We start from the raw sequence: 24797 nt of genomic DNA, 5'->3' as shown, positions 1-24797 counted from the left end.
ATAGTTAAGGACTTTAGAGTTCATGTTTTTGTAAATATAAGAATTTTTATCAACAGTATTCTCCAATATATATATATATATATATATATATATATATATATATATATATATATATATATATATATATAAAAGTTCAAATGAAAACATTATTTAATGTGAGAACGTGAGAACACTACTTTATGTTACTATTTTACTATGAATTTAATATGTACAGTATTATAGTAATTATAATATGAATATATTCAGTTTTATATTGCCATTCTAATATATATATATATATATATATATATATATATATATATATATATATATATATATATATATAGTAATTTAGTAAATTCTAATGTGAATGTTAAATATGTGATTGTTCATATATTCAGTGATGAATAATGTCATAAAGTTGTACATTCAAAATTTTAATGTGAATATTAATGTGTAATTGTTCGTATATTTGTTGATGAATAATGTCATATCGTTGTATATATACAAAATTCATAGTAGAATAGTAACATAAAGTAGTGTTCTCACGTTCTCACATTAAATAGTGTTCTCATTTGAACTTAACCAAATAACCATAATTAACCAATGAACCAATCGTGAGCGTCAGAAATCATAACGATCAACGGCCAAGGAAATAGATGTATATTTTTACATTGGACGCACACACACCGGATTATATAAAAAAATCCACCATTTACAAAAAAAAAAAGAAAAAAAAAAAAAAAAAAAAACCCACCACTTTTTTTCGTTTAAAATTTTTTTAGGTTATGTTTTTTATTGAAAAAAAAACCCAATATTCCGTTGTTCACGATTTTTCGTCCTCTTTCCATAGAGATCCATGATGATATATATATATATATATATATATATATATATATATATATATATATATATATATATATATATATATAAAACGAACTTTTTTTTTTTTGAAAAAAAAAACTCACTTCAGTTTCTTTGATGAAAAAAGTTAAGGTCTATTTTTTTATAGAAAAAAATTTATTAAATATATCAAAATTCATATTTTTTGTACTTTTTAAACATAGATTCATATTCATGTTTAAAAAAATGATTTTTCAGTTCAGATTCATATTGTGAACATGTTCAGATTAATATTATAAATCTGTTCAGATTCACATTGTGAACCTCCTCAGATTCACAGTGTGCATAATAATAAGTCAGATTCACAGTGTGAGTCTAAACTAATCAGAGCCTTTTTCACATTGTGAATGTTAAAATTTGAAATATTTAAAGTTTAGATTCACAGTGTAAATCTACACTGATCGAGGTTTTTTTTTTTTTTTTTTTTTTTTTTGTGAACCTTCTCAGATTCACAGTGTGCATAATAGTAATTCAGATTCATAATGTGAATCTGAATTGTTCGAGATTTTTCATATTGTGAATGTTGAAAATTGAAATATTTACAGTTTAGATTCATAGTGTGAATCTACACTGTTCGAGATTTTTTTAAATTGGTGTTGATGTTAATTAATAGATTACAAAAAATTAATATTTTTTGTATAATTAGTTTTTTTTTTGATAAAAATAAATTTAAATATTGAAAAAATTAAGAAAATTAAGTGGGTTTTTTCGAAAAAAAATTTCATTTTTTATATATCATCATGGATCTTTATAGAAAGAGGACGAAAAATCATGAACAACGATATATTCGGTTTTTTTTTCGATAAAAAATTTGGCCTAAAAAAAATTTTAAATGAAAAAAATGAAATGGGTTTTGTTATAATCCGATAAATGTGCGTCCATTATAAAAGTTTAGACAAAACTGCACAAATAGTCCCTATGGTTAGCTGAAAATTGCCACTTTGGTCCAAAAATGTTTTTGACTAGCACCAGAGGTCCAAATTTTTCATTTTGTTGCGAGTTTGGTCCGATTTGCTTTAAACTTTTGTATAATGACGATTTTACCCTTGTATTTTCTTTTAGTTTTTTTAATAAATAAATAAAAATAAGAAAAAAATACTCTCTCTCTTCCTCCCTCCCCCCCCTCTCTCTCTCTCTCTCTCTCTCCCTCTCTCCCTCTCTATCTATCACCCCTTTATACCCCCGTCATCAACCCCACCAACATCAATCATCAATCAACAATATAACCACCAACATTAGCTAACACAACAACCACCACCACCACTAGTTAATGACACCACCGGTCAACATCTCCATTTATAAAACAACACTGTCATCATAGATCCGATAGTAACACCATTTTTTCATCTTTTCTCTCTCTCTCTCTCTCTCAGATATGAGGCAGAACACCACCTCTCTTACCATCTCTCTTACATATATGATAATGGGGAAGTACTCAAACAAATCAAAATATTGAAGACAAATAAGAAGATCGAAGGTCCATCATCTACACAAATATGTTGTCATTTACACCATTTTCACCTTTGACGCCATTGCTAGGGTTTCGTAAACCTGCACCACACCAGGATAATGGTGGTGATAGCGTTTCAAATCTTAGAAACGAAAACAAAACCCTAATCTTGACTCATTCTTACAGATCTTGAAATGAGAAGGAGGCGATCTTAGGGTTTCAGGAAACGAGAAGGGCGACTGGAAGAGGAGAGAGATGTAGACAAATGATGGGGTAGTGGGTGGTGTTCTTTGTCTTCTGAAGGATTCAACTGGGAATCTTTTCCTGTTGCTACAGAGCTAGTGATCGTCTTCATGGAGTGGTTGTTAAAACTTCTCCAGCTTCCCCAGTCTTCACGACTCCCTGGATGAGATGATTAAAAGAGATCTTGAAGTTACATACCCAGATCTGCAAACGAGAAGAGGGAAATCATATGGGTGTCTTGATCGTTTAATTAATTTATATCAGTTTGAAACGTGATTTCATTTCCTTGTTCAATTTATGGTTTAAATCAAAAAGCTCAACTGAAATTGGTCATTGAAAATTTGATATTTTTTTAGGACAATCTAAACAATTATATATATATATATATATATATATATATATATATATATATATATATATATATATATATATATAATTTTATTTTTCTTATTTTTATTATATATTAAAAAACTGGAAAAAAAATACAGGGGCAATATCGTCATTATAAAAAAGTTTAAATCAAATTGGACCAAATTCGCAACAAAATGAAAAGTTTGGACCTCTGAGGCTAGTCCAAACTTTTTTGGACCAAAGTGGCAATTTTCAGCTAATCGCAGGGACCATTTGTGCAGTTTGGTCAAAAGTTTACAACTCTTCCTTTTGCCGTTGATCGCTGTAAGTTCCTTCGCTTTGGATTGATTCCTTAGTTCCTTAATTAATAATTGTTCTCTATTTAACTTTATATATATATATATATATATATATATATATATATATATATATATATATATATATATATATATATATATATACTAGTAGAGTACCCGCGCAATGCGGCAGCGCCAGATAGTTATGTTCAACAGATAGTTTGAATGCGGCAATTAGTTTTCTTTTGTGTCAGATAGTTCGTTTCAGCATTTTTGTGGATTGTTTTGTGTCGGGTAGTTTCTTTTGGCGAATAGTATATAGCTAGGTATGTAGATGCTATGGCGGAATAGTTAGTTTATCGCAAGTGGAGAATGTGTTGTATTGTTATGGATAGTGCGTTTGATGTTAGAAATGTCCCATAGTATTCCTTAGAACAACACCAAATGCCTAAACTGTATAACGCCTCTTAATAACATAATTTCTACTAATTAAATAATTTAAACTTAAATACATTTATAATTTTGCGATTATAATGGATTGAATTTATTAATTTAAATATTATTTCATGGTAAGAAATTAACTATTCAAATTTCATGGTTTACTAAAGAGTTTTTCAACGAATATTTCAATGTAAGATTTTATATAGACTCAGAAAGACATGCAACTCTTTGATTTTTTCATTATATATATATATATATATATATATATATATATATATATATATATATATATATATATATATATATATATATATATATATATATATATATATAATTGTTTTTATTACCTTTATTGTAAAAAGGGTTTTAATTAATATTATATATATATATATATATATATATATATATATATATATATATATATATATATATATATATATATATATGAAAATTGTTTCTTATAAATATTGAACTTTCACAATTTTTGTCTATTTTAGTCCCTGAATTTTATGTTGTTTTTTTGGCAGAATTGATCCCTGTACTTTGGCATTTTTGGTCCTCATTTTTTAGCCATTTTGACACTTTTAGTTCTTGTAATCGATATTTTTATATTTTTTACGAACCTTTTAATATTTAAAGTTTGGCCACAAAAGTTTAACGGTTTGACAACTTTAATCCCTTTTCTATTTAGGAACCTTTTAATATTTAAAGTTTGGCCACAAAACTTTAACGGTTTGACAACTATGGTCCTCATATTTTAGCCATTTTGACACTTTTGGTCATTGTAATCGATATTTTCATATTTTTTTAGGAACCTTTTAATATTTAGAGTTTGGCCACAAAACTTTAACGGTTTGACAACTTTGATCCATTCTCTACAATTTTTCTCTATTTTAGTCCTTGGACTTTATGTTGTTTTTTTGGCAGAATTGGTCCCTATACTTTGGCAGCTTTGGTCCTCATTTTTTAGTCATTTTGACACTTTTGGTTCTTGTAATCGATATTTTTTACATTTCTTAGGAACCTTTTAATATTTAAAGTTTGGCCACAAAACTTTAACGGTTTGAAAACTTTGATCCATTTTCTATTTAGGAACCTTTTAATATTTAAAGTTTAGCCACAAAACTTTAACGGTTTGACAACTTTAACGGACTTTATGTTTTTTTTTTTTTTGCAGAATTGGTCCCTATAATTTGGCAACTTTGGTCCTCATTTTTTAGCCATTTTGACACTTTTGGTTCTTGTAATCGATATTTTTACATTTTTTAGGAACCTTTTAATATTTAAAGTTTAGCCACAAAACGTTAACGGTTTGACAACTTTGATCTCTTTTCTATTTAGGAACCTTTTAATATTTAAAGTTTGGCCTTAAAACTTTAGCGATTTGACAACTTTAATGGTTTGACAAATTTGGTCCTCGATTTTTAGCCATTTTGACACTTATGGTCCTTGTAATCGATATTTTTATATTTTTTTTGGAGCCTTTTAATATTTAAAATTTGGCCACAAAACTTTAACGGTTTGGCAACTTTGATCCCTTTTCTATTTAGGAACCTTTTAATATTTAAAGCTTGGCCACAAAACTTTAACGGTTTGACAACCTTGGTCCTTATCTTTTAGCCATTTTGACACTTTTGGTCCTTATAATCGATATTTTTACGTTTTTAGGAATTTTTTAATATTTAAAGTTTGGCCACAAAACTTTAACGGTTTGACAACTTTGATCCCTTTTCTATTTAGGAACCCTTTAATATTTAAAGTTTGGCCACAAAACTTTAACGGTTCGACGACTTTGATCCCTTTTCTAAAAACTTGCTAATTTCTACCGCTTTAAATCTTTAGCCATTTTGACACTTCTGGTCCTTGCAGTCAAAACTTTTACATTTTTTCATAAAAACATGAACAAAACGGTCCCGGGCAAAGCCCGGGCTTGTCATCCTTGCACTTTTTACGTCTGTCAAATTTATCGATTCGGAAACAACATTGAAAGCTTCTGGCCCCGCGTAGCGGGGGTAACCTTTCTAGTTTATATTATGGAAATGAACCTTAGTAAAGTTCCTAAGGGTTTGACAAAATTTGCCCATCTATTTGATGGATATTGGAATTGGTCCACTTCTCATTGAAATTGCAATTTGGTCCTTGGTCGATGCGACGACTTTTTTTTTTTCTAGATCTCTTCGGTCTCCACCGCCTAATTCCTCAAACTTCTTTAACCACTATTCATCGGGTAGGTTAGTTTAATCCAGGTTCAGCACCGCCTTCTTCATCCAATCGGATTTCACATTTTCTACTGCTTCATCTTACCGAGTTATATTACCATCTACTGCTTGCTTTCTTTATTGTTACACAAAAACAGGATGACACTTTCTCGACCATTTCCTGTACCACGTCCCTTTCCGTCGACCTTCTTGCTCTCCTTCTACCACGTCCCTCCTACTGCTTTTTTTGGTCCTTCCACCATTAAAAGCATCGGCTTTTTCCCGCCGCCTTTGTCAGCGAATCTTCCATTTTCTCTGCATTTTCCCTGTTCTCTTCTACACCATCGACATTAATCAAATCCACCATCACCACCGCTCCACCAAATCGCCACTCCGACATCAATTAATGGGCTCCATCAATTTTTATTGAAGATGAGAATTGTTCTAACTCTAGATTTTCGCCTTATTTCTTGCATCCTCGCCATGGAGGAAGTCGGGGAATTCGCAGTTACGATTCTAACTAAGCAGGTATATTTTTTAATAACTAAGTCATGACATCTATAAATTGTTATTCACATCCATTATCATCAACGCTTAACATCGTCCTCAACTATCGATTATCAAACACCATCTGTTTCAGCCCATCGTTTCCCCTCTCTTCCTTTAATAGATTCCAACAAACGGTCTACGTCTCACTATTAGCTGCTTGATCCCCCATCGTGTCCACTACCATAGGTCGATCTCTGATTTCATTTCATTTTTATGCAGGTTTGGCAGAATATGAAAGGGGTTTCAAGGTCGACTGCAAGGTTAGTAACTATTACAGTTTCTTCAAACATTTGTGCTCTTTTAGTGATCGATTGTTTCAGGTACTGAACTGCTTTGATTCTCCACTGAATTTCTTAATTTCGTGTTTGCTATAGGTGGAAAAGAAGCAACACGACAACATCAAATATAAAATCACGTAAAATTGGTTTTATATTTCGATTTTAGGCCTTTAATTTAGAGATTTATGTAAATAATGATGACATATCATGTTTATTGACAATGGTTCCGATTTTAGGCTGGAGAAGAAGAGGTAGATTCCATGATCAGATACGTCAATAGAGACGATGGTTCTCGGTTGACCAGTTGTCGCTTCACAAATTTTGGCTACTATCAGATCCACTGTTTGGTTAAAGCTAAAGAAGACATTCTGCATGAATATTAGGTGTTGAGTTTATATTTTCTCTGCGTTTTTTCATCTTATATTTTAATTTTTTTATTCTATGAATTTGGAAATTAGGATTTTGATATTAAAGTTATCTTTTCTCTACAATTTTTAGGCAACGAGTACTCCATGGTGAAAGACCCAATTAATTGGTAATTATTTGTTGTCAGGTACTGTATGTAATTCTATATAATTGAGATTTATTGTTTAAAGGTCCCATTGCAGTTTTTGTTTAAAGGTTAATAAGCCTATTGGTTTGATTAATAGTTATGATTATATGGATTCAGTAATTGGTTAATTTTTGGGATTTTTTTGTGTTTATAGGATCGTTGTTCGTTTCTTTTAAGTTTTAAGGTTGTGTTAGTTGGTTCTTGGATTATGTGGAATTTTAATTACTCCCTTTATAACATTTTACTACTTTTTCTTGACATCTGTCATTGTTTAGGAAGAATATGAGGGTATATGCTTCGTCAAATTTCTGTGAATTGGGAACTTTTTTTTGTTAATTCCATGATTCTAACTCTATCTAATCTACGCATAATGATTAGAAATTAGATGGAAAATAATCTTGGATAACGTGATTTTTAATTATACCAGATCCTTGAACTTCAAAGTGGTTGGTACCCGTTTCTGCTGCTTGATTACCACTACATTGGCAGTCTTATTTTGAGATCTGTTTTAATCAAGTTTCAAATACCATGCAAGTTTTTCAAGATGTCACAACTCACATATATGAGGTTTAACAAGCATGGAATTCTTTCAGAGAGGTGTCATTCTTACTTCCTAAACTTTTTTGTCATCGATTCATGTTTCCATTTATACCCTCCAATTTAATTTAATGTTCTGTTTCAATCTACTTATGCAAGGGCGTATGGTGGAGATATATGGTCCATATGCTTTTGGAAAGATAAGTGTTAGCCTACGTGTAATTGCTGAAGTCGACTTTTAAAGATAACAAGATGTCAAAAACCACTTAGAAAAAAATTAAACCAAACTACTCATAAAATTATTTGAAATTTCTGATTTTTGGCACAACGGTTGATCCCTATTGCTCAATCAGGTGATTCTATTCAACTTCTGAGTTTACAACACCGAATAAGGTATTTTCTTTTTTTAATTGATAACTTCATACGTTTCTGATTCTCATTTTCACAAATTTGATATATTTGTATCGATATTAATACAAAGTATGTAGCTACTTTCTGTCTTTCGTAGCCAGAAGGTCACACTGTCGACTATTATGTGATACATATTGTTGTTTGGTTAAAACTTTAGGCTCTTCACTTACGGAATATCTTCTTCGATGATACCACATGATAAAAGAAGAATCGGTCACAAGAACTTTTTATTTGGCTACACTCATGTATTAGGGAACAACTTTCATAAATTTCCAGGTACTAAATATAATTGTATATTGAGTTTATTTGTTATATTTTTTTTCACAAACAAAATTTGATATATATTATAATGTTAAAAAGTCAAACATTGGCTTAAACCTTTTTTCCTAATCTGTAAGTTTATTTTCTTCAGCCAAAAATAGCCATATACTTTTATTGATTTGTTTATTATGGTATCCTACTTTCTTTTCATCATGTTCCGCCACTGTACTTTCAAAAAACTACCCAATTTCTACATTTTCTACTAGAATGTGTAAAGGATGTGATTGTGTATTGTGGTGGATGTCTATGCATTTTTTTAGATTAAATGTAATTCAATTTGAGTGGTTGTTTTAGTATATGATCTTTTGTATGTTGCTATATGTTTGTGATCGTCTATGTATGTGACAGTGTTTTACCGACTTTTTCTATATGATTGTCTGGTTGAAATCCGACCCCCACTTTTGTGGGGGTACTTCACTAGTTATAGATTATAATAGTATAATATTAATATATCCATATTTCATGAAACTGTTATTATTTATTTATTAAAATTATTTTGATATTTTAAACTATGAAAAATATTTATAAATTTATTTATTTAATAAATTAATGATGTTTGGATATTTTTATTATTGATAAAAATAAAATCTTGGGAATATGCAATATATACGTTAATACATGACAATATGTCATGAGCCTTGTGCAACATCCTATGCTACTTTAATATTTCTCTCTTTTTTTTTTTAAATATTCTTTCATTTATTTGAAAATAAATAATTTAATTTTGTAAAGTATTATTGAATTATGTAATTTAGTAGAAGTTTTTTTAATATATATTTAGAAAATAACTAACCTAATTTGAAATAGTTATAAAAAGGTGAAACATACAAATAAAGTTTTTTCCTTTAGTTTGATTGAATGTGTAAAAAACACAAAATCAGTTAATTCATATAGCAACGTTTGTAAAGAAAAAACATAAAACCAATGTTTTATTAAATGCAAAAGTTGAATCATATTTTTTTTTAATAATTGCTGATAACTACAAAAACTTTGTTTACATATCTATTCTTATTAAAATATATAACAAATAAAACATCAGTACCTCACTATTAATGTTGAATTAGAAATACAGCAGCAAATTAAAACAAAAATAAATTTTATATTTTTCTTTATTTTAGTTTTATTTTCCGATGCAATCAAAAACATTTTTAAATTTTAGAGACTAATTAAAAGGAATGAAAGCAACCTCTATAATAACAACATATACAATTTATACATATTATTTTAAAAAACATATTTCACGTTTCAGATATGAAAACACATAAACAAACATTATATTAAAAAAATAAGCTATTTTGTACTTATTCAACGCACATCAACACGATTTGACAAAAAATTTTCTACTATATAGATTCAAGGATAAGAAAATTCACACAAAAGAAATAATAACTAAAAATGTTATTATGTGCACCACCTTAGACGATTTGGTGCAGAAAACAAAAACAGAAAACACTAATTTCAGGCTAAAAAAATCCGTTTTGAATAAGTTGTTTCATAAGTTGGCCAATTGTTTATACCTTGCTCTTCAACAAATAGAGTCTCTTTCTTCCCGTTGTTTACAAATGCTAAAACTAGGAACACAAAGATCAGATTTCAAGTTACTCTTCTAATAGCACATTATTAATAAAATAACCCAAGAACTTATTCACAATAACCAAATTGATTCACATCATCATATACATGATCCTTGAAAATAGAAACTAAACATACAAAAATAGTTTTGCTTTTTGTTCATCTATATCACAAAACATATCATCATAAAACAAATAATTATAAACCTACACACAAGAACCATATACAATCATCTCTCTATTACCCGATCAAAGAAAAAGGCAAAATTAAATGAAACCATAAAATGCATATTCTTTGACATCATATGACAACCCTACAAAGGAGACAAATCATGCAGAATCAACGTTTTGATCTTTTAAATCAGTAAATCACAAAATATTTGCATATAATATTTTTAGTAAATATTATCAAAAAGATTTCACATCTGTAAATCATATAATATTTACATAAAAAAAGAGAAAGCATAAGAAAGCGTGAGTTGTATCTTGGCAAAAAAAACATTCAGATGTGTCCTCACTGTTGGCGAATGCTTAACAAAATTAACCAAAGTCTTGTGGATTTTCCATAAGTCTACATACCGGTTAAAGCTAAACTTCTTCCTGAGACAACTTTTCCCAACAAAAATGATAATGTTGAATCGGTAACCAACACAGCCTGCAAAAATTAACAGAAAAATGAGATTCTACAAAATGCCCAACTCTGTTTCCATGGAAACACAACAAAAAAATGGAATAAAATTAAGCATTCTAGCCACTGTATAACCTCATTCATCAGCAACCATAAATTATATTAAAAAACCTTAATCACAAAATGATTCCGCCAATTATACATCCAGTCCATTTCTCCATCTTCACGGTTTGCTTCTTCTTCCTTCCAACTTTTCCCTTAAAATCCCCCAAATCCAATCAAACAACTTGCAGAAAACAATCCCTACAAACAAACGTCAAAATAAGACTCAACTTCATTATAACATTACAAATCAATGGGTTCAAGAGGAAACATAAAGACTTGAGATATTGTCTTAAGATGTAAAACAATACCTTTACTTGAAGGCCTTTCTTTGAAGCAATATCTATAACAGCTGCAAAATAACAGTTTAACTCATTATTTAAAACTAAAATATTGTATACAAAACCCAATTAACTAAAACATGAGCAAATTAAAGTGTTTTTTACATCAGATTAATTAAAAACACCACCTTTTTCTGAATTATAGACAATTTTAAGTAAATAGAAGCTTCAGGAGGAGATTTACCTTCACCTGAGATAACTTTTCCCAACAAATCTCGAACCTGAGAAATTTGGGAAAAAAACCTATGAGAAATCAAAAGTCAACTAAATAATCAATGGGAAGATGCTTACCAGTTTAACAGTTCTTGTTCATTTGATGATTGTAAAGTAAATATCTTTCATTTCCCCCTCAAATACACTTCAAGAACATTGAAGAAAATAGAAGGTTACTGAAAAAAAAAAAAACTAACCTTTAGCCAAGGATTTTCATATGGTTTCATCCCACGACCTATAAACACACATACATTTAGGTTTTTTCTTAGAGAGAAACAAAAAAAGATAGAGAAAGAAAGGGTGGTGGTTTTCAGCGAAAGAAAAAAGAGGGAGAAAGCGAGAAAGACCATGGGTGGAATGACAAATCTGAGAACCACGTCGATCAAAAGATCCAGATAAATCTTCACACCTGGGAAAGCTATTATTCAAAAAAGCATATATTCAAGAAGCGTAAATAAGTACCATAGAAAAGCTCGAACCTAAGTTGGGAAAAAAAGCTATGAGAAATCAAAAGTAAAATAATTAACCAATGGGAAGATGCTTACCAGTTTAACAGTTCTTGTTCATTTGATGATTGTAAAGTAAGTATCATAGCAGCAAGTCGATTTTGTAGCCACTGGGTAAGAGAATAAGCTTTGTTGTTTAAGCTTCTATCCAGCCTTTTTCGTCTCCATCAATTTTTAAGAGAGAGAATGGGTGAGGGTTGTAGTGGGTCACGATGGCAGCGGCGGTGCTGCTATGATGGTGACGGTGACGTATTCATCGAAATTTAAGGGGGTGGTAATGAGAAGCGTTAGTGGTGCTTGGTTTTCGTTTTTGTTGAAGGAGACTGTGACGAAGAAGGTGGAGGTGGGGAAGCAGTAGGTATTAGGTTTTAGGTTTTTTTGAGATAATCGGGAGAGAGTGCATTGAATAAAGAAGGGATGTGGGAGAATTAGATCGAATTTGTGGTTTATTTCCACGAATGAAGGCGGAGGACCAGGTAAACAAGAGATAAGATGGAAAGATAAACCCGGTCAAAATCATATAAAATCTTTTATATGATTGCATTGCATACTTATACATATTGTATTTGTTTTTGTACAATTTAATTTAAATAAGGCTAAGTTTAAAATTTAAAATTTAATATTATTTTATTATTGGTTACTTGTACTCATAGCTTAATGGTTTGGACGTCTTAAAAATATTATTAGTATATTCAATCTATTTTTAGAAATAGTATGATTTTTTTTATAAGATAGTATATATATATATATATATATATATATATATATATATATATATATATATATATATATATATAGAGAGAGAGAGAGAGATAGGTTCAAATGTTTCTCACATATATTGTGTGCTAGAATGCACCAATAAGAAGTTAGTAAACATTAAATGTATATTAAATGATATCTATACTTATAATTTTTCTTATGGAAACTAATTAAATTCATTATTAATATTAACAATAATATTCTTTTTAAAATGAATTCGTATCTAGAAGAATAAGAGAGTATTCTAGTAGAACGAGAGTATATTCTACTAGAATACACTTTCATTCTTGATATTTCATACAACTTTATTGTATTTTAAGTGAGCGAGTCTTGAAAGAACGTTATTGCTAACATAAAACCTAAATACGAATTCATTCTGAAACGACATTAATGACAAATTTAATTAGTTTTCATAAAAAGAAAATTATAATTATGAATATCATTTAATATACATACAATTATGGAAATCATTTAATATATATCTTTATTTAATTAAATAATTATTTAATTTTACTAAATTACTATCGTTGCATTTTATGACACAATAAATATAAGAAAAAAATTAACCTAACCATATATATATATATATATATATATATATATATATATATATATATATATACATACTAATAAAAGAGTAGTTCTTTTGTCATATGTCACCATGTTAGGCATTGTAATTAATATCATGACACTTATCAATCTATTAATTCTCCATTTCAAATTTCAAATTTCAAATTTCAAAATTTAAATCACATTTTAATTACATTAAATTAATAATATTAGAATAAAAATAAAATAAAATTTATAACAATTATAATAAAATAAAATTTATACAAATTATAAGATGATATATATTTTACGTATTTATTTGAATCAACGATTATAATCTTATATATAGCTAAAAAATATCTTTTAATTAATAAATTATTTAAAATTATTAATTAATACTTTTGAGTTTTACTTAGAAAGTTTAATTAATTTTTAACCGGAGTTCCCACGGATTATAAACTAATATATATAAAACATATTCAAGAAATATATTCACCAGTTCTTGAATATTAAGAGGTACAAAACATAATACACCATTTACAATCATTTTATGTGTGATGTTTACTACGCATAAAACTTGTAACGCTTCTCTAACCTAACTTACGATCCAACACCGGGCCACTCCATCACTCATAAACCCTAAACGATCCAATACCCATAAACCCTAAACGAAGAGTCGTCACTGATTTCATCCTCATTTCTCTGACGCCATCATCGCTCCCTCTACACCCACAAGACAGAGAAAGAGAGTGTGTTTTTACTTGTTACCATTGTCTCCTTTGTCCCCACTGGTAATCATCATTTCTATCACACACTCTGACTGTGTTTTTTTAATCGATTCATTCAAAAATTTATGTATATATACGCTTCCAATCGCATTGCACTTGAAAATTAAACAGCTGAAACCACACATACATGGTGATGGCGTGCATGAAGTTAGGATCTAAATCAGAGGTTTTTCATCTCGATCAGGACGAAAAAACCTGGTTACTCGTTCTTCTGTTTTTCGTTCGTTATGTGTTTAAATTTCGCGTCAATCGTAAATATTGATTCATAATTTTGATCGATATCCACATTTGGAATTCTTCGATTTCTATAGTTTCTTTTTGTACCCATTCGTGAAATCTCGACGCCCTTTTACCGGGGTTTTTGACTCTGAGATGTAAATTGTTTTCTGGGTTTATTTTGATACTCATATTCGTAACTGATTCCTGACTATTAATTAATCTGTTTGAAGGGTTTTGCTTTGATTTCGTAATGAATGTTTAAGCATCGTTCTGGTGTTTTTTGGACATGGGTCTAGTATTAATACTTTTTGTGAATAAACAGTAATGTAGTAAATTAGAACATCTGGGAAAATTCATTAATGGAAGAAGTTACTGCCCTAATTTTAAAAGAAGACCTACATTTTGAAATGCAAGGGTCAAAACAAAGTACTCTTGAACGTTAAAAGTGATGGAATTTTCTCATATTTTCAGTAAAATTTTGTTAACTGCATTAGGCTTATAAGAATCATCATGCGTAGTAAGAAGCTAGTGTCAAATTCATAACAAAATTTCACATTAATATTTGCAGGACTTGTTTGTTCTTTAGGCCTTCTGAGTGATGTTACGTACCATTGAAGTTGAAGACATTTCATTCCATCTTCATATGGTAGGTCGTCACTTGCTTTATTAGTATCAATATCATATACACAGTTTGTGTCTGTTAATGTATCTATTCGTTTATTTTTGTGTGTATATGTATGTGAATGTTTTTGTTTGTTTATCTATGTGTGTATGTGTATTTTTTTATGAAAAGCTTTCTTTTAATTAAAAATTGGAGATTTAACATTACATAGCTATGTCAAAAGGGTCGAGACATGAAAATACAATTAAACATGAGGTTACATACTCTTCAACTTTGTTGTCCGCTAAAAGAAAACAAATCAACTTCGGATCAATAGTGATCATTCCCCGGTAAAACAAAAAAGAAAAAAGAAGACTAATGGTTGCTTGTAAATAATTCATTAAATGAAACAAATCGTCGCGGCAACATTGCACACACCTAACTACATCAGATCGTCGGTTTCCCAAAAAAAAATTGTTATTCCGATAATTATGTTTTTTTTCCGGCCCTGTGCAGCTACCCACTTAGATAGATGCTATTCATCGAAAGGAACTATTTGACAAAAAAACAAACCGGAAAAAGGCTAATAGGAACCATCCCAAGCGAAAAAGAAACTATTCGTTGCTTGGAATCAACCCGCCGAAAGGAATTATCTAGAGACGCTGCATCGCGCGGGTACCCCACTAGTACCTTATAAAGCATATTTAGTGAAATACTGAATTTTAAGTCGTATAACTAAAACTGCACTATGTACAAACCTTATATGCATTGCAGAAAATTATCTGTCAATGGTTGAATCAGTCAAATTAAAAATTAAATGTGTATTCCTTGATATCAGCCAATTGAATTGGTCAAAACCACTTTAGAAAGTAAATCGGTCAAATTTATACCGAAATTTGTTATGTGGCCTCCCACCCAAATTTGTTCCTTAGAAAACCCTAACCACAAAATTCAACGCCCACCACCAACCACCACTCCTCTGTTGTAGATGTGTTTCATCACCGTCATCAGCACCATCAATTGGAACCGCTACACCATCTTCCACAACAAAATCGATGTCGATCATACGCCTTTTCTGCCTAAATTTCTTCAGTTATTTTGATGTTTAAGCTACGTATTCCTTATCGCATGAAAGCTCTCATTGTTGTAGAGGGTTGTAGAGGTGATTTGCAAACTTCATAAATTTTTGCTTCGTAAAAACAAACATCACCCAGGTGAATTATTCACCAAGAGATTTTATACAGAGCATCCAACTAATCTATTTCATCAAACAATATCAACCGTCTCGAATGTAGTCCAATATATTTTTATAAACCTTCGTAGTATCTAAAGAAAAAAAAGGATCAACTAATTTTGGAATTTTACAAATTTTATAAAGTAACAGGAATATTGGTGTCTACATGTAGTTGTAATGATTCATTATAAGTTGCACCATCTACAACTTTTCACCTTTCTCAAAAGAATTAAGCTTCACAAGGAGAGAAACATCATCTATATATATATATATATATATATATATATATATATATATATATCATATTATAATATTATAATTATAAATGATGCATTTTTCCTATCACCTCATGCATTTGAAACCTTCATATAAATTTTCAAGCACTTCATGGTGAATTTATATATATATATATATATATATATATATATATATATATATATATATATATATATATTGCTAACCATTAAACACTTTCCTTTGTATACAGTGACCTCAGCCTTCACAATGAAGCACTCTCCATGTGTGGGTCTGCGAACCTCGTCATCATCCGAGTCAGTCGACCATACTTCAACCCTTCCAAACTCGTCATCGTCTTCCTGCACAATCAAAGTAGGTTTAGCATTATCAACATTCTTCCATTTGTTAAGCTCCTCTATCTTCCGAAGATAATAGGCTTCATCTTTATCTTCTTCTTCCTTCTTCTCATTTAATCTCTTCAACATGCACTACTTTGCTAAATAATTCTTTCCATGAAAATAATTACAGTCATAACACGAATCTCCCACTAGTTTGTTATCTTTCTTTACTTCATCCGTCTGCGAGTTGTTGAAGCTTTCATCCTTTGCCTTCTTAGAACTATAACTCCCTTGACAATTCCTATTTTTGGAGCGTCCAAAGTTCTTCTTTGCAAACTTCCTGGTGTTTGTCACCATTAGTGCGTATTCTTCTTTTGAGAGTTCGCAATCGGAGTGATCAGGCTTTGAACCTTCTTTTTCTACAACATGCTTTCCATTCGCAACTAGGGCCAAAGAACCCATTCCAGAAACAATCTTTGCTTCTTTTGTTACTTCATCCTTGTGAGACTTAAGAGTCCCACAAGCTTCGCTAGGGAGTAGCTTTTAAACTGCTCATGTGCTTTAACCGTTGACACCGCAACTTTCCATTCTAACTTTAAACCATTCATGAATGTGACCTTTTGTTCTATCAGTTTACGTCCTATCTTATTTTTCACCATACTGCTCAAAAGATGATTTTACCGGTTGAAATTTTGATCAAGTTTCTCCACAGGCTTCTAGACAAAGGCTCCGAACTCAGAAAGAAGCAATGTTTGAACAGAATGTTTAAGATCTGCATCGTTGGAATATAAGCCTTTCAACCTGTCCCATATTTCCTTGGTTGTTTCACAGGAACTCACCAGACGAAACGTGTCTAGAGACAAAGGAAACCTGATAATCCTTATCGCCTTGACATTACTGATTAACTTGTCTTTTTCGTCATGTGGAGCATATTTAACTTGGAGAAGAAGATTATTGTAATCGGCTTGAGTTTTAATGATCTTTCGTGTACCAGTATGAGAAAACTTATGTACATTCATGGCTTCCCATATCAGAGAACCATGATCTTCAAGCCCTTGAACATTATCCTCGAAGTGCAGTGCCCAAACCTCATATTCATGTGGAAAGAGTATCGGGATCCTTGTTGTAGATTCGATGTTGCTTGAGAGATTAAAAGAGAGATTGTGTGAGTCTTTAGGCTGCATGATTTCAATTCAATAAAACTTGTAATGAACCAGATGTGTAAAACTAAAGTTGAGTTTAGGGTAGAAAAAGGATCAAGATCCAATCGTTACCAATAGATAAAACGATAAAGACAGCTAACAGCAGATCCAATAAAAGTGGAAACCCTAAATGCTCTTTAACAGAAGAGATGTGTATTGTTTACATAGTCTCTTTCTCTGATACCAATTGTTAGAATAAACCAAGAGTTGATCGATAGATTTAAGAATAGGAATAAGAATCGAAACAAAGAATGAAGATCAAAGTCGTGCTGAATGATTATAACATGTGCCTTAGAAGAGCTCGATAAAGAACTGCTACTGTAAAGGTACCTTAGGGTTACAAGCAATCGATCAAATCTAAACACGGTGCATGCATGCACTATAAATAGCCTAGCCCTAGCACATTAAAAACCAGGTGGACATGCCCAACCCGTTACAAATAGACTATAACAATACAATACAAAATTGACACAACACAAAATAACCCCAACAAGATGGAACAAAAATAAGTTCAATGTTCGCCTTTAAAACATGATCTTTAATGAAATGGTATCATATATCGATGTGCTTCATCATGGAGTGATGAATTGAATTGTGTAAAATTGCAATGGCACTTTGAGAATCACAATAGATGGGAATTTGTTGAAACCGGTAACCATAATCCAAGAGCTGTGATTTCATCGAAAGAACTTGAGAGGTGCAGTTAGCAACAACAATGTACTCCGCTTCGGCTGTTGAAAGTGAAATGCAGTTATGCTTCTTAAATGACCAACTAACTAGTCTTCCACCCAAAAATTGACAGCCACCAGAGCTGATTTTCTATCCAATTGAAGACCACCATAATTTGAATCGGAGTATGCTTGTAGAAGGAAACTCTCATTTGCTGGGTACCAGATTCTGAGGCTCTTTGTACGTTTGAGGTATCAAAATATTTTCTTAACACCCAAAAGATGAGACATCTTCGGATTGACTTGAAATCAGGCACATAAACAAGTTGAGAACATGATGCCCGGACGACTTGTTGTAAGGTAGAGTAGCAACCTAATAATTTCCCCATACTTCTTTTCATCAACAGCAACACCAGATGGGTCCAAGAATATCTTGCGTTCAAAACCCATAGGTACATTTGCAGAGGCACATGTGTCCATCAAATACATTTTTAGAAGCTCAAAAATGTATTTTTACTTGGTGAATAAAGATTCATCTGTTGGTCTGTTTTACTTGGAGACCTATGAAGAAACTTAGTTCACGATTCATGATCATTTGGAATCGATAACCATTAACTTAGCAACGTCAGCAACCATTGATAAATCTATGGATCCAAAAATGATATCGTCAATATAGATTTGGACAATCATGAGATGTTTTCCATTTGATCTTCGGAACAGGGTAGGATCTATAATTGTCTTAAAAGAATACTTAAACCAAGAAAAATATAAAAAAAAATCAATATATAACAAACTTACAAATTAAAAACTTTAACATAATAACATGGCTCGAAAAATGGTCCAAAACCCTCAAACCGACACAAAACCTTTAAACTTGTTTTATTTGTGAATTTTGTATGTGATTTGTATTTGTGTATCTTCTCAAAGAGATTGACATTTTTATAGTAGACTATCCATTAATTGCTTACTAAACATATTATATTAGTTATAAAACCTTTGAATGGTTGATCATTATTAAGAGACTTTTGAGTGGTATTCATTCAAATAGAATTTTTCAAATGAATATGGTTTTAGTAAAAATGTTTCTATCTTTAGGGTTCCTTCAACAGTTCAGCTTTAGGTCTCGGTTCAGGTGCTTTTCATGATTTTGGTGTTTTGGCGCTTCGGAGCAAAGAGGATATGCCTCGGACAACTACTTCACAACGAAACTTGTCACATAGTAGATCAACGAATGTGAGAGAATGATCAACAATGTACACTCTATTCTCGAATCTCTAAATATTCCCGTCTCTCAATATGAGACTGAATTAGTTGATTTGACATTTACAATCTCTAGTTTAAGTGATAGTCTAATAAGAGCCTGTTTGAGTAATATTGACATAACCTATCAACTCGGCAGGGTAATGTCAAAAAGTGAGGAGAGGCGGATGTGGATTGAGAAGTCATAGTTAGAGTTATCTAGGTCTAGGGATGATTTAATTTATTCTCAACGAGACAATTTAGGGCTTTTGAAACAACAAAACATTTTTTGTTTGATTTCTAAGCGTCTTTACTTTAACATAACTCAACTGCATATTAATTGTGAAATAGGGAAACATATCCATAAAATGATTTTTCCCCTTCTTGAATTGATAGAGGACGAAATTGATACAAACTGTTTCAAGTGTGAATCCATTGTCTCTTCTGACGATGTCTCTGATTCTTACAAAATTGAACTGGACAAAATCGAAGCTTACATACATTCCAAAGAACAAAAAGAAATGTTGAACCAAATTTTGAGTGAAAAAGTCAATGAACAGATTAAATCTGATAATGTACATAAGTTTGACTCTATATGCACTAAATTGAGTTCAGAAAATACATTTAATGTTGAAAATGTATCTGAATTTGATGATGATAGTGACATGAGTGAGATTTCTGTGGAGAATGAGGTTGATTGTTCAGAATTTGTTAAAAGTAAACCTGAACACACGAAAAATTTGATTTCTAAAAATTCAATAGAATATGTTTGTATTTCTAATCAAAAACTTTAAAAGAAAAGGTAACAGTGTTTCCCAAGGTTCAAACTGTTCCGAACCAAGTGTTCGCAACTACTGGACTGAACAAAAACCAGACCATTGAAGTAACGTCCCTCATAGAAGAAGATAATGATGATGGATGCGACGAGTACTTTTGGTCAGCTCCCATTGACAATGTTGATGAAACCAAGGGTCTTTCTGAGATTACCTCTTGGAAAACAAAGGGAAGATACGTGGCAGAACCACCAAACAAGGTCAATTACAACTACGAAAAAGGAAGTCCGAGTGGAACCAAAAATGTTCCAACTGATACATCATCCGAACAGGCTAAATTCCTGTTAGAAAGTCGAAACCAAGGGTCAATCTTCATAAGTATGTTGAGCAATTTGCTACTCAGAAACGTCAAGGAAATGCTAGATATCTTAAAAATCTAAAAGAAAGAAAGCATTTATGGAAATCCAAAAATCCCAACTTTGTCTATCAAGAAAGATCAGCAAAACCGAATGCGAACATGTCTTCAAATACGAATCCTAAAAGTTTTTTAAAATCCTAGTCTTCTTCTCTACAGGTTTCAAAAACAAAAAATTTTTCAAAAGCCGTCGTTTAAAAACCATGCAAAACCTATGGCAAAGTCAAAATCAAATGTTTCTCCTAAAACCTATGTTTCAAAATCTGCCAACACGTCGAAAAATGTTAAGGGCAAAGGAAAGGTAGTTTCAGAGTCTAAAATTCTTTCCAGAAGGTTTGAAACTTACTTACAATAGGAGAAAAAGGAGATTGAGAAAAAGGATGTCAAACAATAAATTAAAGATAAACAAATAAAATCTTCTTTTAAAAAGGATCCTAAAGATAAAAGGATTATTGTTTTTAAGATAACAAAAGAAGAGAATTCAACTTTGGTCAAGAGATCTTACTTGGTTGATGAAGCAATTACTTTTCCCGTTTCTATGAAAACCTCACGAGGACCCAAACAACTTTGGGTTCCTAAATCTCTCTGATTTTGCAGGTGATTCGTGACGATCAGTTTGACTCCGAATGGTACTAGTGGCTGCTTGCGTCACATGACAGGAAGGAAGGAAAAATTAAGGGAATATAGATCATTGAAAAATGGAGGAAGAGTCAAGTTCAGGAATAACTCACTCGGAGAAATCAAGGGATGCATAATGATTACAAACGGGGAATTCTCCATTCGGATGGTAGCCTATGTCGAAGGCCTGCAACACAACCTAATTAGCATTTCTCAATTGGTTGTAGGCACTGGCTTGAAAGTATCATTTGATGACGACGGATCTAAGACCATTGAGAAGAAATCCAAAATAGTGCTACTAAAGTCCAAGCGAAAAGGTGAGACGTATCTATTAAATCTGAATCTTATCAAAGGAAAGCCAGCCATATGCCTTCTTACGAAAGCATCTTTGGATGATAGTTGGCTTTGGAACCAAAGGCTCTCGCATCTCAACTTCAAAGACATCAACAAAATCGTACTTGGTGATCATGTGTGAGAGCTTCCATTACTGAAGTTTGAGAAGGAACATCTCTTTGCAGCCTGCGAACTTGGGAAGCAGAGCAGGAAGATTCATTCAACAATCATAAATACCAAAGTGATTGAGCCACTTGAACTTTTGCATATAGATCTATGTGGCCCATCTGCTATCGAAAGCATTGGTCGTAACAAGTAAATTTTAGTAATAGTTGATGATTTTTCTAGATTTACGTGGGTGTATTTTATTAAACATAAATCTAAAGCCACTCCCAAGCTCAAGGACTTTATAAAGCAGATTGAACTTCAACCGCGAAAACTTGTCCGGAACGTTCGCATCGATAACGGTTCAGAGTTCAAAAACCACGCATTTTAAGAATTCCTAACTGAAAAGGGAGTTGCTCATAACTTCTTGGCTCCTTACACTCCTCAGTGGAATGGGGTTGTCGAAAGGCAAAACCGCTCTCTGTATGAAGCTGCGAGGATCATGTTGTCGTTTGTAAATCTTTCACTCTATTTCTAGGCAGATGCTATCAGAACATCCTGTTATACTCATAATCGATCCCTCCTCAATAAAAGATTCTCTATCACCCCTTATGAATTTCTTAATAAAAGAAAACCAAATGTTAGTTTCTTTCATGTTTTTGGTTCTAGATGTTTCCTTTTCAATTCAAAAGAGCAAAGGAACAAGTTTGATGTGAAAGCAAATGAAAGAATTTTCTTGGGGTACTCTCTGACTTCAAAGGCATATAAGGTTCTTAATAAAAAGTCAAGAAACATTGAATAAACCTATTATGTCACATTCGATGACAATTGTATGAAGAAGTATCAGAAGGGTGACAATCAATCAACAGAGAGTTTTTCCCACAGCCAATCCGATGACGATTTCTCTTTTTGATCTTTTTGAAGAATGCATGAATCTATTTGATGAGCCAGAGAAGGCGATCTCTTCGAAATCCAAGGCAACAGATAACACTGTGGATGAATTAAAGAAAATCATTGGTGATGTTGTGAAAGATCTTGACCACGAGCCACAAATTCCGAAGGACTTTAACATTCCACAAGCTATGAGTGCTCCTGTTCAAGGGGAGAATGAAGTTCCTGAAATCAGCTTCGAACCTACATTCCAGGGGGAGGACTTAACTCCTCAAGTAAACCATGAAAGTCCAATCTAAGGGGAGAATCCTATTCCGGATGAAGAGCCAAATCTATCATTCGAGGGGGAGAATGCGAACACAAATGATGATTCGGATGTTCAGTCAGAATTTGAAGACATGAATGTTGAACTAGATCCATCCTATGATCCGAACTACCCTCCACTAACCAAATGGAACAGAGATCATCCTAAAACTCAAGTAATCGGAGAAGAATCAACTAGAGTTCTCATGAGAGCTAAACAAAAAGCGAAGCAGACTGCATTATTCTCCAAAGTGAAATTTTGCATGTTTAATTCGTTTATCTCCAAAATTGAGCCCAAAACGTTAAGAATGCTCTTGATCATTCTGATCGGGTGCAAACAATGCAGGATGAGCTCAATGAGTTTGAACGAAACAAGGTTTGAAGACTTATTCCAACTCTAAATGATGTATTGGTTGTAGGCTTAAAGTGGGTCTTCGTAATAAGATTGACAAAGAGGAGAATGTGATACGAAACAAGACTCGGTTGGTAGTTAAGGGTTATTGCCAAGAGGAAGGCATTGACTAAAAGGAAACGTTCGCACCAGTTGCAAAGATGGAATCAGTTAGCATCTTTCTAGAATATGTAGCTCACAAGAACTTTGAAGTCTACCACCTGGGTTCGTAAATGAAAAATATCTGAACCACTGCTACATTCTGGACAAAGTTGTGTATAGTCTGAAGCAGGCTCCATGAGCATGCTATGAAACTCTCATTAGATTCTTAAAACAATCTAAATTTAAACAAGGCTCGGTCGACCCAACCTTCTTTTGCAAGAAAGTTGGTGACCATCTGATTATCATCCAAATCTATGTTGATGATATCATTTTCGGATCTACTAATCCTAGATTAGCGGATCAGTTCCAAAAATTAATGGAGACTAAGTTTGAGATGAACTCAATGGGTCCAATTAACTTTTTCCTTGGTTTAAACATAAGCCAGAGTCATGGGGGAATCTTTATCAACTAGGAGGCGTATATGAAGACCTTACTTGCGAAGTTCAGAATGGTGGGAGAATCGAAGGTGAAGGTACCAATGGCATTCGGAATGAAACTAACACTGTCATTGGACAAATCAACAGCTGATATGACTCTCTATTGTCAAATGATAGGTTCATTGATGTATCTAACTGCTAGTCGTCTGGATATTATGTTTTTTGTTTGCTATTGTGCCAGGTTTCAAGAGAATCCTCGAGAACCCCACATGATTGTTGTGAAGAATATCTTTAGATATCGTAAACGAACATCTTCGCTCGAAATTTGGTACCCTTCTAACTCAGGGTTCTTTTTGCAAGCATTCTCTAATGTTGGTCTCGGAGGTTGCGGTCTTGATCACAAAAGTACAACTGGAGGATCCCAATTTCTTGATGGCAAACTCATAAGTTGGCAATCACAGAAATAAACATGTATTTCTCTATCGACTGCCGAAGCGTAATATATCGCAGATGCCTCCTTTACCTCGCAGGTCATATGGATTCAAAGTCAGTTAAGGGACTATGGTATTAACATGAAGTGAATTCCCTTATACTACGATTCCAAAGCGCCATTAACATTTCCCACAACCCAATGCAACACTCCAAGACCAAGCATATCGCACTGATGTACCACTTCATCAAGAATCATGTAGAAGATGGCAATGTCAAAATTTACGTTGTGAGA

At 32.0% G+C, this 24797-nt stretch overlaps 1 protein-coding gene and 3 long non-coding RNA genes across 6 annotated transcripts; 2 read left to right on the top strand and 2 right to left on the bottom strand.

Annotated features, from left to right (window-relative positions):
* Positions 1 to 5900: 5900 nt before the first annotated feature.
* LOC145054067 (uncharacterized) lies at positions 5901 to 8816 on the top strand. 3 transcript variants are annotated; one of them, XR_013684692.1, is made up of 8 exons: positions 5901 to 6389; positions 6630 to 6670; positions 6785 to 6825; positions 6925 to 7071; positions 7187 to 7241; positions 7669 to 7838; positions 7938 to 8171; positions 8347 to 8816. It is a non-coding gene; the product is annotated as an uncharacterized LOC145054067 (long non-coding RNA). The 3 variants fall into 3 exon arrangements; XR_013684691.1 differs by having other exon boundaries at positions 6925 to 7223; XR_013684690.1 differs by having other exon boundaries at positions 6925 to 7241; positions 8347 to 8815.
* Positions 8817 to 10729: 1913 nt separating this feature from the next.
* LOC145051577 (uncharacterized) lies at positions 10730 to 11542 on the bottom strand. The gene is made up of 3 exons (XR_013683711.1): positions 11444 to 11542; positions 11337 to 11373; positions 10730 to 11163 (listed from the first exon to the last, which is right to left on the bottom strand). It is a non-coding gene; the product is annotated as an uncharacterized LOC145051577 (long non-coding RNA).
* A 2-nt stretch (positions 11543 to 11544) lies between these two features.
* On the bottom strand, positions 11545 to 12115 carry LOC145051578 (uncharacterized). Its single transcript, XR_013683712.1, has 3 exons — positions 11911 to 12115; positions 11713 to 11783; positions 11545 to 11600 (listed from the first exon to the last, which is right to left on the bottom strand). It is a non-coding gene; the product is annotated as an uncharacterized LOC145051578 (long non-coding RNA).
* A 10727-nt stretch (positions 12116 to 22842) lies between these two features.
* LOC145050403 (uncharacterized) lies at positions 22843 to 23668 on the top strand. The gene is made up of 3 exons (XM_078998660.1): positions 22843 to 23115; positions 23224 to 23519; positions 23563 to 23668. The coding sequence occupies exons 1-3, from the start codon at positions 22843 to 22845 to the stop codon at positions 23666 to 23668; spliced, it is 675 nt and encodes a 224-aa protein (XP_078854786.1).
* Positions 23669 to 24797: the final 1129 nt, after the last annotated feature.

This window comes from Lactuca serriola, chromosome 5 (assembly GCF_051521515.1).
Source record: "Lactuca serriola cultivar US96UC23 chromosome 5, Lser_US96UC23_V15, whole genome shotgun sequence".
NCBI lineage: Eukaryota > Viridiplantae > Streptophyta > Magnoliopsida > Asterales > Asteraceae > Lactuca > Lactuca serriola.
The sequence above is the reverse complement of the archived record's forward strand: the minus strand, read 5'-3'. Positions and strand labels throughout refer to the sequence as shown.